The following is a 13,989-nucleotide window of genomic DNA, read 5'->3' as shown; positions in this document are numbered from 1 at the left end:
TCCTGACTGGCCATGGCTAGCACAGATAAGCTGCTAAATCCAGGAAACAGGCAGAAAATCTGCTCAGTGGAAGATGATGGGCTATCATTGTGCAGATGGCACCTGGATCATATCGTACATAAAGCTGTGCAAGTCAATGAAAAAGCATTTCACTCGTTTAACAATTTCTTCTGGGGTTTTTTGCCTTTGCATCACGTTTGCAAATGTTTCAGAACATCAAAACATATTGTCAATATATTGTCTAATATTTTGCTATTAGACAAAGGGGCGTGAACAAAACATTTCAAAAGATGATTTCAATTATTAGTGGAAAAAACTCTCTGAAACAACCTAGCCTATTGTAAAATATGGAGTCGCTCGTGATTAAAATGCTATTTTAGATGCGAACATGTTATAAAATCTGTGTTGTTACAATATTTATTCATTTTAGTGTTGATTCGGTTTGTGGATAAAAGGCCAGAGAAGGATCATCCCACTTGCAGCAAAAACTAAAAATCTGTCATTTCCATGCTCTCCTTTTGGGTTTTTATTTTATTTTATTTTAACCCTACAGCTGCCTTCACATTTTGTGACTTTAAAAAACATTAATCTTTTATTGCTCTAACATAATCTCACATGGAAATCTTCAGAACTTAAGTCTGGGGGCTAAGCTGGCCTTGAAATAAAGTTGATTTAATGTCTGATGAGTCTTTTTTTTTTTTTTTTTTTTTTTTTGCTTAATTAGCCATGTGCTTTCAATCACCGTCAGTGAGGTTTCCACTGCCAACTTCTTTTCAGCTTACTGGCAGAGTTCACCAGATTTCTATGAAAAACATCCTAGTGTTTCAGTTTATGGGTTCATGAATCCATGCAGTCCATTAAGGCTCCAAGGGAATATGGAAAAACCGCAGTATTTGTTTGTCACTCTTCCATCTGGGTTCAACTATTTAATTATTGGCCAGAATTCATATTTAAGCTCGTTTTCTTTTAGTTGTTACCGATAAACGGTTAATGGCCTGTTCTCTCGTCTTACCCATTTTGATACGCAGCTGCAAGTAATGGGCTTGTGTCAAACCATTTTTATTCATCAGGAAAATGACTACCTGAAGTTTCAGAGACAGTTCTGAAATAAATGAATGTTGAATGTGTTAAGTGTGTTGGTACATATGAAAATTGCGATTTGGTCAAAAACTTTTAATGTAGTTATATATTTTTTTTCTATCAATTGAAATTTGGATTTTTCTAAAGTTTGTCTTTGGAAGACCATACAGCACCACTGAAAGATTCATTTCTTTTAACTCATTTATATGTAAGAGTTTGAACTTCAAAACTGTTATAAAATAATCAGTAAGTCAATTAATTACATGATAAATTAAAACAATCATTTGCATGATTTATTGTTTTTCTCTCTCTCTTTCTGCCATAAACGGGATGACAAAAGTCTTCTGTCTGATGTTTTGGTCTCTATCAGCCTTTCATTTTGAAAGTTTTGTTTACAGAGACTTCATAATCAATTTTATTTGTTGTTTCTGTTTTTTTGTTGATTTATTTTGGATATTTAATATGTCTTCCAGTTGCCAGTGTCAAATGTTCATTAGAATTGAAAGTTCATTGATATTTGAGAGAGCGTTCTTGCATTATTATCCCATTACCATTAAATTACTTGAAACAACAACAACATTATCGCTTATCGGAATAATTACCAGAACAATTCAACACTTATTACCATGACAGGCCTACATGCATATAGAAAAAGTCAGACTTTTTATTTGTGCAGGAAAACAGAAGATCCAAACAAATAAAAGAAGAAGCTAATGTCTTCACTAAACGTACAGTGAGGATGCAAATAAAAACTTTCGACAATCCTGACCTTGATTTGAAATTTAAACAGAACCACGAAAACATGCAATCGGACCCACTTTGTTCCGATGCAAACCGCGGACAGAGACGAGTGCCAACCTGTCTGTCCTCCTCTGCCTTTCTCTCTGTGGTGAACCCGTTGCCTCTCCATCTTTCTCACATCCCGGCTGCCCGGCATGCGTGCAGCTGATGCCCGTCTGGCATGCGCCGTGTCAACAGAGCATGGGAAAAGTTAATCAGCAGCTTGGCATCTTCCCCTCTTCTCCCTAGGCCTTCTCAGCTCTCCTTTCAAAACTATACCACAATTTTACTTCTGTTGCCATCTTTTTGGGAAGAGAAGGTGATAATGAAGAAAGGAATTTCTTTTCTCTTTTTTTTCGTATTTCTGCTGAAATCAGCATGATGTTTTTTTTTGTTTGTTTGTTTTTTTTTTAGCTTGTAACTTTCTTCCAAGCACGAAACACACCGCGGGCCAGGGAGGTCCTCGGTGGGAAGAAATGCCACCTGTTGAAATTGTTGTTATTGTGATGACGGAGTGCCCTCTAGTGGCGAGATTGGAACAGTAATCTGAAACAAAAAACTCAGACCCTCACGCTCTTCTTGCTAGGAGGAAAATCACTGAATTTATGTTTATATATTAATAGTTCTCTTACAGCTAATTAAAGTTAGCTCTGTTTTTGCTTCTTCTGCAGGCTTGCAATGGATGTGGGGGCTCCAAGTGTGACTGCAGTGGAGTGAAAGGAGAAAAGGTAAAAAAAAAATTATTTGTATGTCTTTTTTTTTTTTTTTTTTTTTTTTCACATTTTGCAGCTGTATTTGCAGAAATATATTTTTAGTCAGTGGTGCCCAAATTGCGTCTGAGGGGCGATCTGTGGCCCTCTTAGTGATTTTATGTGGTCCCCGGAGCAAACGCAGCCAGTTGATGCACTTTTAAAAATCTTTTTTACAGAAGAAAGACTTTTAAATAAAAGAAAACGTTATTTATTATGATGTTATTAAGCAGGTTTCTGCACCCATCTTACTTTTCTAGTATTCAACATCTAACAATTTTCCTGCCCTCTGATTAAAACAGCACTTTAGAAGAAAGATCGGCTTACTATTCTTGTTGCTGACTTAGACAAAACAAAAAAATACTAATTTAGCCACAAAAATGAAAACAATCAACCAAATCAAAAAAGCACTGTGCATGTCGGCCTTATGATAATGCAATCATGCAAGAACCTTTCCATGTTTTGGATCTGTAATCATTTACAGAACACTTTTCAGAAATATTTGACTTTTGTGCTCAATTTTAGTAAAAAAAAACCTCGCAGTTGATAATATTGATTTGATGCACTGTGATTGGTTTTGTCCCTTCTTCGTCTGGGGCTGGACAATAAATCAATAGCAGTATATATCACGATAGACACATGATCAATATCAATAGATATTACGTCACTGAACTCCGATGCAGAACCGCACAGCATTCTGGGGATGTAGGCAGAGGAAAAACTTTAGCCGCTGAATCTCTCATGGCTAGCTAAGCAAGGTTGGTGGCATCAACAAACTCACTCCCTCTTTGGTTACCTAGCAACAACCTGTTGAGTAACTTGCACAGCAGCACTTTTGGGTTTCTATGCCTCATAGCTGCTTAAAAAAACAAAAAACAAAAAAAAAAACAATGCAGTGGAGAGAAAAGTGAGGATAAAACAGCAAACATCATGCCACCAGTTCCAGTGGCAAACTTATCAATAATGATCAATATTGACTGATATGAAACACTTATATCGTGATACATTTTTCAAACCCTACTGTTAACTAAACTGACATAAAGAAAGCTGTATGGTAACTTAACAGTGTCACATTATTGGACCCTTCTCTTATTGGAAAAGTGAATCTTCTACCAACAAGGAACTGTGACTGTTCCTTTAAGAATGGGATGTCATATACAAAAACTGCAACTCGATTTATTCTACATCTACATTTTGATGTTTCATGGTGACAGTAGCTGGACGTCAAAACTATTAACAACATGTAAATCACACAAATGGAATCAACTGACTATGTGTGTGCGTGTGTGTGTGTGTGCGTGCGTGCGTGCGTGCGTGCGTGTGTGTGTGTGTGTGTGTGTGTGTGTGTGTGTGTGGTGGCTTGCAGGGGGAAAGGGGTTTCCCAGGTCTTACCGGACAGCCAGGGGTCCCAGGGTTCCCCGGACCTGAGGGACCAATCGGAACTAGAGGAGAGAAGGTGAGTTTGGCTTAACGCTGAAACATTCCAGATCACAAACACAGAACTTAAAACAGTTTGTCAAGAAGATTTAACAATGGACTAAACTAAAGGATTTGGATGATCCATAAGAATCAAGAGTGTTGATCATCACGGTGAGCCTTTAGCTTTAGCAAAACAGGATAAATTATCTTAACTGACAGAAATGTAGTCAAAGTGAAGGAGTCCAAATGGGAAAAGGCTCACCTCTTTCAAAAACTGTGAATGTGTTATTTTTTTGTGTGTAGACTTGTATATGGAAGTTTAACAATTTTGTCAAAAAATAAATAAATAAATAAAAACAACAATAATTTAATTAACTCTGTAAACAGAATAATTATTAAAACCTCTCCTGGTCATTTCTATATTCTTTGCACGAAATGTTGAATAAATATTAATGTTGTTTCCACATATCATCTCCGACATCTGCTGGACTTTGGGTTGCGCTGTGTCAGCTGTTTGGGATTCCCCTCCGTAATTTCCCCTCAGAAAGCGCAGAGGAGAATCCACGTTTTCTAATTGGCTACCTGTCACATTCAGCGTTAAGCTCCCAGTCGGGGAAAACCCCTGATTCAGATCGGAGGGGCCACGACGATCTACCGTAACCCACCACACTGCAGGATGATCGGTTACGAAATCACCAGCGAGAATCTTAGATCAGCCAACGATGTAAGATTGTGATAAGGAGAAAATAGGGGCAAAAAATCGTGTAGTGTGAACTACTGCATTAGGTAGTCGGATGTGCTCATCTTCTCTATTTAAATGTAGTGATTACTGAAGGGCACATACAGACTTCATATCTGCACTCTTTTGGTTTAATGCAGTATTTATTTCGACTTTGGCTTTATGTTGTTTATTTTTTATTCAAGTATGTTTTTTGTTAATGGAGACTGAGAATCCATTTTATTTTTGTCTTTGGTTGTCTTTTGAAAATAAAGTGCATCTATCTATGGCAGGAAATCACATGCATTATTAGTCATTTCCATTAAATCGGGATACAATATTATTGTTTATCGCAATAATTTTTTAGACAATAAATCGCTCAGCAAAATTTGTTCATGACAGGCCTATTTATAAATCAGAATTTTTTATCTTGTTTCACTACATTACCCTTAGTCACTTTGAATCATAAAGTGCTAAACTGAATATCTCCCAGTTTTTAACCACACAAATGTTTTGTTAATAATGTTCTTTTGTTTTGTGTTTAGGGAAGTGATGGACCTTCGGGACCATCTGGTCCAAAAGGAATAAGAGTACGTATATCAAGTTTATTTAAAACAGACTTTCACTTTAAACTGTAAATGTTTTGTCTGTAACTTCTATCATGCAAAAGGAAGAATCAAGTTTAATGTTATTTTATTGATTTGTTTTTGGTTTAACCTAAATACATGAGAAGAGTTTCAAAAAAATAATTCCTTTTTATTGTTATTTTTTGTGCTTTTATTGATTCTTTTGGAGGCATTTCTTAACTGTATTAGCCATTCATCCTCAGTTGTAATACCCCACTATGGACACCAGATGTCCCCACTTCGCAATATTTCAAACATTGTTGGATAAAGAGAGATTTTCTTTTTCTCTTTACACAATTTCTAAAATGTTTTTTTTTCTTTTCGTTTCCCAACAGGGACCATCCGGATTGCCTGGATTTCCAGGAACGCCAGGACTTCCAGTAAGTCCAAAGTAATCCAGAACCACTCTTTTGGCCAAACGTAACCCTCGCATGTAACTCAACTATGTATTTCCTGACAGGGTCTGCCAGGACAGGATGGACCCCCGGGCCCAAGGGGAGTGCCGGGTTGTAACGGGACAAAGGTAACAGAACCAAATTAAAAATTAGCTGGTTTATTTATTGTGTTGTATAGTACCTTCTTTGTCCTGAGAAGAATCCTTGATTTCTTTCTTCTTCGTCTTAAGGGTGAACCTGGTTTTCCAGGAAGTTCAGGAATACCTGGACGACAAGGACTTCCAGTAAGTGACTAATAAAAGAAATTACAGAGGTTCAGGTGTATCCCATACTACCCATGGAAGGGAAATTTAAGTACCTTCTTTAGTATTAAGAATATTCACCTTTTATTAAAAACTCAAAGGATTTTTCCACTTTAGGAACCTTTTTGAAGAACCCTGTGTAGTTTTTCTGACCTGGAGCCTTTTGAAATGATTCAATATTATGAGTAATGCGTTTCACTTTTCTGAATTTAAAGTTTTCAGTGTATTTTATCTGTTTCCCTTAAATATGATAGACTTTTAAGTGGATACTTATTCATTTAACCTTCCTAGAAGACAGGGGTAGAAAAGTTAAATTAATGTTAGAATATTTTACGGTTTTTCTGTTCAAAACCTCAAATCAAAACAACTCATTTGAAACATGTTTAACATGGGAAAGTTGAAAGAAAAATAAATGCAATTATTTTTCTGTTATTTTTTTATTTTTTATTAAAAAATATGACAGTTTCTACAGTTTGGATATATTTTAGTTTTGCTTAAGAGTGTAATAAGTGGGATGTGTTCCTGAACGGAGCTAACATTCATCGCTCTTTTGAAGCAAATCCAAGCAAAACTAGTTCAGAGTAGTTTTTATCACAAAGGTTTTTATCGCTCAAAATTCTTCAAACGCAAAGCATTGATTTTCAATCAGAATCTCACCTGTCTCCCATCTGTCTCCTCCTTCATAGGGTCCACCTGGTCTCCCAGGAGAAAAGGTAGGTGTAAGACCACCCCAGTGTTTAATTGATCCCTGACATTATGCTACTTTCAGATCCAATTAAAATGAAAATTTCTCTATTATATGATGTATTGTTTGAAAAGCGCAAAATCTTGTCTCAGTCTTTCTAAGGCCTGGATCCTCAATTGCTATGTCAATTGGACCTTTCAAGCTCTTTTTGCAGATTTTATTGAGACCTTCCTCTTTCAATAATACCGTTTTGGTAGTATGCAGCAATCTAATAAAATCATAATTTCCCAAATTGCTAACATAATGAAGATACAGTTGGTTTTTAAGAAGTTAAATGTCGAGGTTTACGGGGGAAAAAAACCCCAAAGCAGTATCCCGTTGGTGTATAAGATTAGTAGCTAATGCTTAGCCGCTAGCATTCACCTGAATGCATCCAGAAGATTAGTTGTCTTTTAAAAGGTAGCATTATGTTTTTTGCCAGACACATAATGCCATTTTTATATCAAGTAACTATTAATGCCAGCCATTATAAAAATGCTACATATGTCAAATATGACTTTTAAAAACATTTTTCTTGATAATTTAACATCTTGAAACTGGGCCTTTGTCTCTTAATGTTTCAACATGACATGCACACCACCACACAAAGCAAGGCTCATAAAGACATGTATGATCTGGTTTGGTATAAAATAACTTACCTGACCGACGGAGAGGAAACTGTGAGCCAGGCCATCTCGTCCAACATCACCATCTGACCTCACAAATAAGAAAAAGAGCAAAACTTCATCTAAACACACATTTAAAGTTTCTAGAAGAGATGAAGCTGTAGATTGCTACAAAAAGGTGACCTGGCATCATTTCACACCACTCAAATTCATGTGTTTTTCAAGGCAAGAGACCCAATGGTCTTGAAAATATGATGTACATTCAGCACTTCTTCTAGAAATGACTGGTTTTTATGGCGTATGGCTGATGATGATTGATTTTTCTTCCTTTTCCCCAGGGAGACCGTGGAGATGTGTTTTACAACAACAATTATGGACAAAAAGGATCAGTCGGTTTGCCCGGATTGCCAGGATCTCCGGTGAGGAAACCACTCTTCACTCCCATGTTGTGTTTTACCAACAATTTAAGAAACCGCTGATTTCAAAACAACTTATTTAAAATGTAAAAAAAAAAAAAAAAAAAAAAAAGATTTACCTTTACCTAACCTTTATGTAGAAGTTCAGATCCTTCTCACTCATTTCATTATGATTTATATTCATCAAAATGTTAGACAAATATTTGCAGAGCAATTTTTTTTTTTTTTTTGCAAGATTTCTCACATGAAAGGAGAATCCAGTGATAGAGTCAATGCGTCTTTTATAAATAATTTAGATTTTATGTTTTGTGTCTATATTTTCACAGGGCAGTCCTGGACCCATAGGTTTACCAGGCCCTACTGGCCCTCCAGGACTTCCAGGCTACGAGGTAAAGGAGGGCTTCTGAAACACACACCACCACACACACACACATTTCATTCCCCACAAATATAAGCCTAAACCTTACCCTTGTCCTAACCCTAACCAAAACTCAATTCACACCTTAGTCCTAAATCTGACCCTTGACCCAAAAACAGCGTTTCTCCTTGTGGGGACCAGGTTTCGGTCCCCACAAGGAGCAGGGTCCCACAACGTAGTATATGTCAGGAAAATGGTCCCCACAAGGTATCACAAACAAACAAACAAACACGCATGCACGCACACACACACACACACACACACACACACACACACACAAATCACTATTAAAACTTTAACATTTTTCCTGTGGTCTTCCAGGGTGTTCCAGGTCCTCCAGGTCCACCTGGACCTAAGGTAAAATCAGTCACTTTTTTTGCCTAATTTTTTTAAATGATACGAGTAAATAAGCAAAAGACAATCAAAAATAAAATTTTATGCTGTAACGTAACGTGCTGAATCTTGATCAACTCTCTTCAAATTTCCTGAACAGGGAAACATGGGTTTGAACTTTGAAGGTCCCAAAGGAGATAAGGTAGAATACAAGTCCAAAAACACTTTTTGATTAATTTTACTTTGATCACAGTTACTAATAAAGTTTTTTTTTTTTTCTCTACAGGGTGATCAAGGGTTGCCGGGACCTCCCGGTCCTCCAGGACCAGGTCAGGGGGAACAGGTCAGACCACCACCAACAGAGATCCAGAGAGGAGACAAGGTACCTTCATTCTCCTAAATATGTTGTTACACTTCTTCCATTCCTACAGATACAATCAGATTACATTGGAAGTAAGTAGTGATTTTTTTTAGCATGTTGGACTAAATATTTGGCAAAATTTCAGAGCAACCGAACCAGAAACTGAGCCAATATTTGCATATGCAGGTGGTTCTTTTTAACTTTTCTCCTACTTTGTTTGACTGCACACCCAAACCAAAATAATAATTCTAAATGTTAATAGAAGAGGCAGAAATGACATAAACTAATAATTAATTGTCTTTACTTTTAAGAATTTTCTGGATTTTCTTTTCTAAATAAATGAAGTCATATGACAGAATTTAAAAAAAGACTGGTTATAATAATTATATTTGTGCATTACCATCAAGGTTGACCAATTGTAGACCATCATACTTAATATCAAGCTCCTTACCCTGCTACAGACTTCAATTTTAACTTTCACCACATGGTGGCAGTAGAGAGTACATAAGACATTTATTGATGAAGTAACATGATTGCTTACTAAAATGCTGATTCAACCAGAGTACTGTAAAAAATAAAAGTGTTAATAAAAACATTAAATGTTCTTGTTAGTTCCATTGAAGTTAAACTAACTGTTAAACATTTTCATTAAAGTTGTGTTTTTTTCTTCTTCTGCATTATAATCTCTAAAGGGTGACCCTGGCCCTCCAGGTCTACCAGGTGACCCAGGCAACCCAGGTCCACCTGTAGGTATCAGTTACCATCTCACCACGAGGTTCATTCATATGAAGAAACCCTGTAAAGACCAGGCAAGAAAAACTAATTTTATATGCCTGTCGCTGTGATCCGATAGGGTCCCTCTGGTGGCCAGAAGGGAGAGAAAGGAGAACCAGGAGAAGCAGGAAAACGAGTGAGTATCATTAGTCAAGAGCTCATCAAACAGATTGTAACCACCACTGTTAGACGTCTCCCTTTGACCACGAGATGCTCACTGGTGATGGTGTTAGCTACACCTTCGTAGTTCTGGTGTTGGACCCTCTTTTTCCTTCAGAACTGCTGTCAATCTTCATGACTTAGACTCAATGAGATCCCAGAAGCATTCTTCAGAGATTTCCATCCAAGTTGACATGTTAGCATGTTAGTTTATGTACAATGTGAATCTCCCATATCACAATATCCCAAATCTATTGGACTGAGATCCGGTGACCGTGGAGGCCACTAGAGTTTTCTCCTCTGTTTTTTACCAAGCAAATCTATAGTCATTTTTCCATTTTCACAGGGAAAACAAGGCAAAGACGGAGACCCAGGAGCTCCAGGATACCCAGTGAGTTACAACCTGCATACCAGCAAAATGTACGATTTGCATCTCTTTTAAAACCGTGCCAGTTACATCTGTGACTTTCCATCACCATCAGGGACTTAAAGGAGAGCCTGGAAGTCCAGGTCTCCCAGGCCGAGATGGAGAGAGAGTGGGTTTCTTCCGAAAATATTGTTCATTGTCCGTCTTCCCATATTATCAACAGCTCAACAGGTAATGTTTAAAACGACTTAAATCACTCTCCCTCCTGTTAACAGGGGCAAAAAGGCGACCGAGGATTTCCGGGACCTCCAGGACCAGTACGTATCTGACATTCATTTGACACCAAAATCATTTGCTGAGTGCAGAATCGTTTTGTTTCCCGTATATGAATTTTTTCGTGTTTAATTTTTTTTTTCTCTTTTTTTTTTGGTTATTGTATTGTTAGAGTAGATCCAGAAAATCAGTCCCTGAATGTCTGAACTTTGGGTGTATAGGGTAAAAAAGGGGTAAACAAGAGAACTATTTAGCATCACTGCTACATGATACGTTTACATCTTCTCATCATGGGCGTCTTATTCATGTTCCATTAATTTTGGCCTTTCATTGATTTTTTTGAACTGTTCTTTTCCCAAGTTGTCTTGTTATATATTAGCTAGCTGCTAGCATATTTCTGGCGGGATATTTGATCACTCTTAGCTAAGACTTGAAAAGTTTAAGCTGGTTGGTTTCTTGGGATAGATCTAGCTTTTAATAAACTCGGAATGCTGAGTTTTTTCAACAATATTTGAGGTCCGATCAGTTGGGGATCACTAAGGTCCCAAAGGAGACAAGGTAGAATACAAGTCCAAAAACTCCCAACCTTAAGGACTGAACTGAGATACGTTTCTGAGTTACGGCACTTGTCAAGTATAAACTTTTCTCTTCCTCTTTTTTTCCACCAGGTAATTCGGCCTACGAATGGAGCTGTTGTTGGTAAAAAAGGTGAACCCGGTTTTCCTGGAAATCCTGGAGCCAAAGGAGAAAGAGGACCGTCAGGTAATCTATAAAAAAAAACGTAGATGCAGGCACAAAACCGACTCGGTAAATATTTTTGCTTGTTGTTGAACAGTTAGCAGTTTTGCCAACCACATTAACCTAGCTCGCTAAGATTTTAACACTGGTAATAAAGCAATTTGGTCAGAAGATGATGTTGGATTGTCATAATTTTCGTTGTGATTGTGATGATTCTAAGTAGTTTACACAAGAATGCTTCAAAATACAAATGGAGCATCTCTTGGAAGTCAGTGAGCAGACTGAAAAAGTTATTTCAACAAATTTTGGACATTATCACTAAAATTCAGGCAATGTTCTTTTCGGAAAATAATCAAAACACGAAAGCAAAAATAAAATAAAAACAATAAAAATCAGCCAAATTAAGGTACTTTCCTCATTTTTAATGATTATGTTGATCCGTCTTCTGCAGGTTTCCCAGGGCCTCAGGGAGCACCAGGAATTCCTGGAATAGGTGGCAGCGGTCCTCCGGGTCCTCCAGGTTTCCCTGGAGACAAAGGTCAGAAAGGAGACCCAGGCACTCCTTCGAATGCCTTGCCCGGTCCCCCAGGACGTCCAGGAAATCCCGGGAATCCTGGTCCACAAGGGCCGCGTGGACCTCCCGGCTATTCCTCACCGATCGATAACTGCCTTCCTGGAGATCCTGGGCTTCCTGGAATCCAGGGTCAAAAAGGTTTCCCTGGAGAGCAAGGCCAGAAAGGTAAGAAAATAAAAGGAAGCTGCTCAGTAATATATATCTGACCTAAGTTATATGTGACATATATAGTACATAAGTACACCCAGTTAATTTAAATACTCTATATCTGAACTTTCTCAATCTATGTCAAGGACAGAAGATGAATTATTTAAGGGTTAATAAACTTGGCTCAGTTTTACGAAACAGAAATCTGTTTCCTAATATCGCAAAACATTAGGGCACCCTACACAAAAAAGCTATTCTTGCCCCCTTACACTGAAACAACTTTAGCCTCTTTTGGAGACTTCTTTTAGCATCTTGCAGTCTGCTTTCAAGATAAACATGGTTAGACGGCCAGATGTGGACATATTGGCAGATGTTTTAAATGTCATCCACTTGTAGGCTTTTTTTATCAGTCAGTGAAATGGCTGATTTATAATCAACCTCTTTAATTTCCTTCTCTCTTTTTTTTTTACAGTTTATTAATACTACTTGAATTTATCAGTATTTTAACAATAGATATTAAAGAGTGTTGTGTATCTTCTTGCCATTTTTATAATACATCAAGTAACGTTGCTACCTTCAGTTGTTTTAAAAAGGCTGTGTATATATATATATATATATATATATATATATATATATATATATATATATATAGATAAACAGCAACTTAAAAAAAATTCACATTGCAACATAGCTGAAATTGGACTCTGTCTCTTTAAGAAGTTCCTACCATTTCCAACTCTCCCCTTTCAGCAACAGTGCTTCTCTTTGATGCCGTTTACAACTATTCTCAGGAACGTTGGACTGAGAGGTAGTTTGTAGAATAAGGTCAGCAGGTGTTTGCTAATTGCTGCTGCCACTAGTCTGTGGGAGCAGTTTGGGGAGGTGCAGGAAAGGAGTACTTTGTGGGGCGGGAGCTCAACTAGGGACTGAAGCTCCAAGAAGGCGTTTTGCATAAATAGGCTGTGCATTGCATGAGCAAGCATTTTGCACAGCTCAGTGGTTGCCATGTGAGATTCAAGGATTTCTCAAACATGCCTGAAAGAATCAATGCAACACTACAGGTATGTTTCTGATGAGGGAATGAGATCATGACTTAAAGCTAAAAAAAGTTGATTTTGCATATTAGCTTTCTATTAAGAATCCATATTAAGGGATTCAAAACATGAGGGTATTCAGATTTTTTCATGACTGTAAAAATACCCCACCAAAGTAAAAAAAATAAAAATCTAATGACCGTTTGAAATAAATTATAAAAATGACCAAAGTAAAATCAAATGTGTAATGAAAAAGGGTTAGACAATTTACGTGTGGTTCATAAGAAATGTACAGCTGTGCACAGAAAACACTGACGACGATCACGATGTTTCAGGTCAGAAGGGAGAAACCTGTGTGAACTGCATTGACGGAGGCAATCTTATACCGGGGCCCCCAGGGCCTCCAGGTCCGCCAGGCTTTGCAGGTAACGTCTGTGGATCTTATTTTTCATTTACTTGTTTATCTATGACATCCTCGTGTGTCACTACCGCCGATTTGGTTACTTAAAATGTTCAGATCTGCTCTGCTAAAACATATTTTGGGCATTATATTTTGCTTACTTACTTTGCTACATAACTAGCTGCAAGTAAGCATTTGGAGCAGACGTTTGATTAATCATGAAGGAAAGAAGCAAAAGTCAATGAATTATGCCAATTCGTGGCATCTTAAAAAAGTAAAAATGTGATTATTGTCACATCAAAAGACGTTTGCTGGTGTGTGAGCTGTGTGCAGAAGGAAATATGACGATTATGGCTAGTTAGCTGTAGTGAAAAGCTAAGCCATAGTTAGTTGCACTGTTTGTTGCATACTCTGAACCAGACATTAAAGCATAAAGTGTTTTTAAATCTATTGTGCTTCCATTTATTTTCCTAATTTTCATCAGGCCCTCCTGGCCCGCCAGGTGTAAAGGGAGAACCAGGTTTTCAAGGAATAACAGGCCTTAGTGGACCCCCTGTGAGTAGTTTTTGACAAGCA

General features: G+C 37.5%; 1 protein-coding gene across 1 annotated transcript in view; it reads left to right on the top strand.

Annotated features, from left to right (window-relative positions):
• The window catches only part of col4a5 (collagen, type IV, alpha 5 (Alport syndrome)), a 54,728-nt gene that overhangs the window by 21,794 nt on the left and 18,945 nt on the right, over window positions 1–13,989 (top strand). Inside the window, exons 2-22 of the mRNA XM_015006037.2 lie at window positions 2,532–2,588; window positions 3,976–4,065; window positions 5,292–5,336; window positions 5,708–5,752; window positions 5,833–5,895; window positions 5,998–6,051; window positions 6,756–6,782; window positions 7,758–7,838; window positions 8,162–8,224; window positions 8,575–8,610; window positions 8,747–8,788; window positions 8,873–8,968; window positions 9,640–9,693; window positions 9,801–9,857; window positions 10,227–10,271; window positions 10,363–10,416; window positions 10,523–10,564; window positions 11,189–11,282; window positions 11,710–11,997; window positions 13,349–13,438; window positions 13,898–13,968. Coding sequence (XP_014861523.2) covers window positions 2,532–2,588; window positions 3,976–4,065; window positions 5,292–5,336; window positions 5,708–5,752; window positions 5,833–5,895; window positions 5,998–6,051; window positions 6,756–6,782; window positions 7,758–7,838; window positions 8,162–8,224; window positions 8,575–8,610; window positions 8,747–8,788; window positions 8,873–8,968; window positions 9,640–9,693; window positions 9,801–9,857; window positions 10,227–10,271; window positions 10,363–10,416; window positions 10,523–10,564; window positions 11,189–11,282; window positions 11,710–11,997; window positions 13,349–13,438; window positions 13,898–13,968 — 1,494 coding nt within the window. The remainder of the gene's footprint in view (window positions 1–2,531; window positions 2,589–3,975; window positions 4,066–5,291; window positions 5,337–5,707; window positions 5,753–5,832; window positions 5,896–5,997; window positions 6,052–6,755; window positions 6,783–7,757; window positions 7,839–8,161; window positions 8,225–8,574; window positions 8,611–8,746; window positions 8,789–8,872; window positions 8,969–9,639; window positions 9,694–9,800; window positions 9,858–10,226; window positions 10,272–10,362; window positions 10,417–10,522; window positions 10,565–11,188; window positions 11,283–11,709; window positions 11,998–13,348; window positions 13,439–13,897; window positions 13,969–13,989) is intronic.

This window comes from Poecilia mexicana, unplaced genomic scaffold (genome assembly GCF_051168715.1).
Source record: "Poecilia mexicana isolate PSO_F unplaced genomic scaffold, ASM5116871v1 scaffold_18, whole genome shotgun sequence".
NCBI lineage: Eukaryota > Metazoa > Chordata > Actinopteri > Cyprinodontiformes > Poeciliidae > Poecilia > Poecilia mexicana.
The sequence above is the reverse complement of the archived record's forward strand: the minus strand, read 5'-3'. Positions and strand labels throughout refer to the sequence as shown.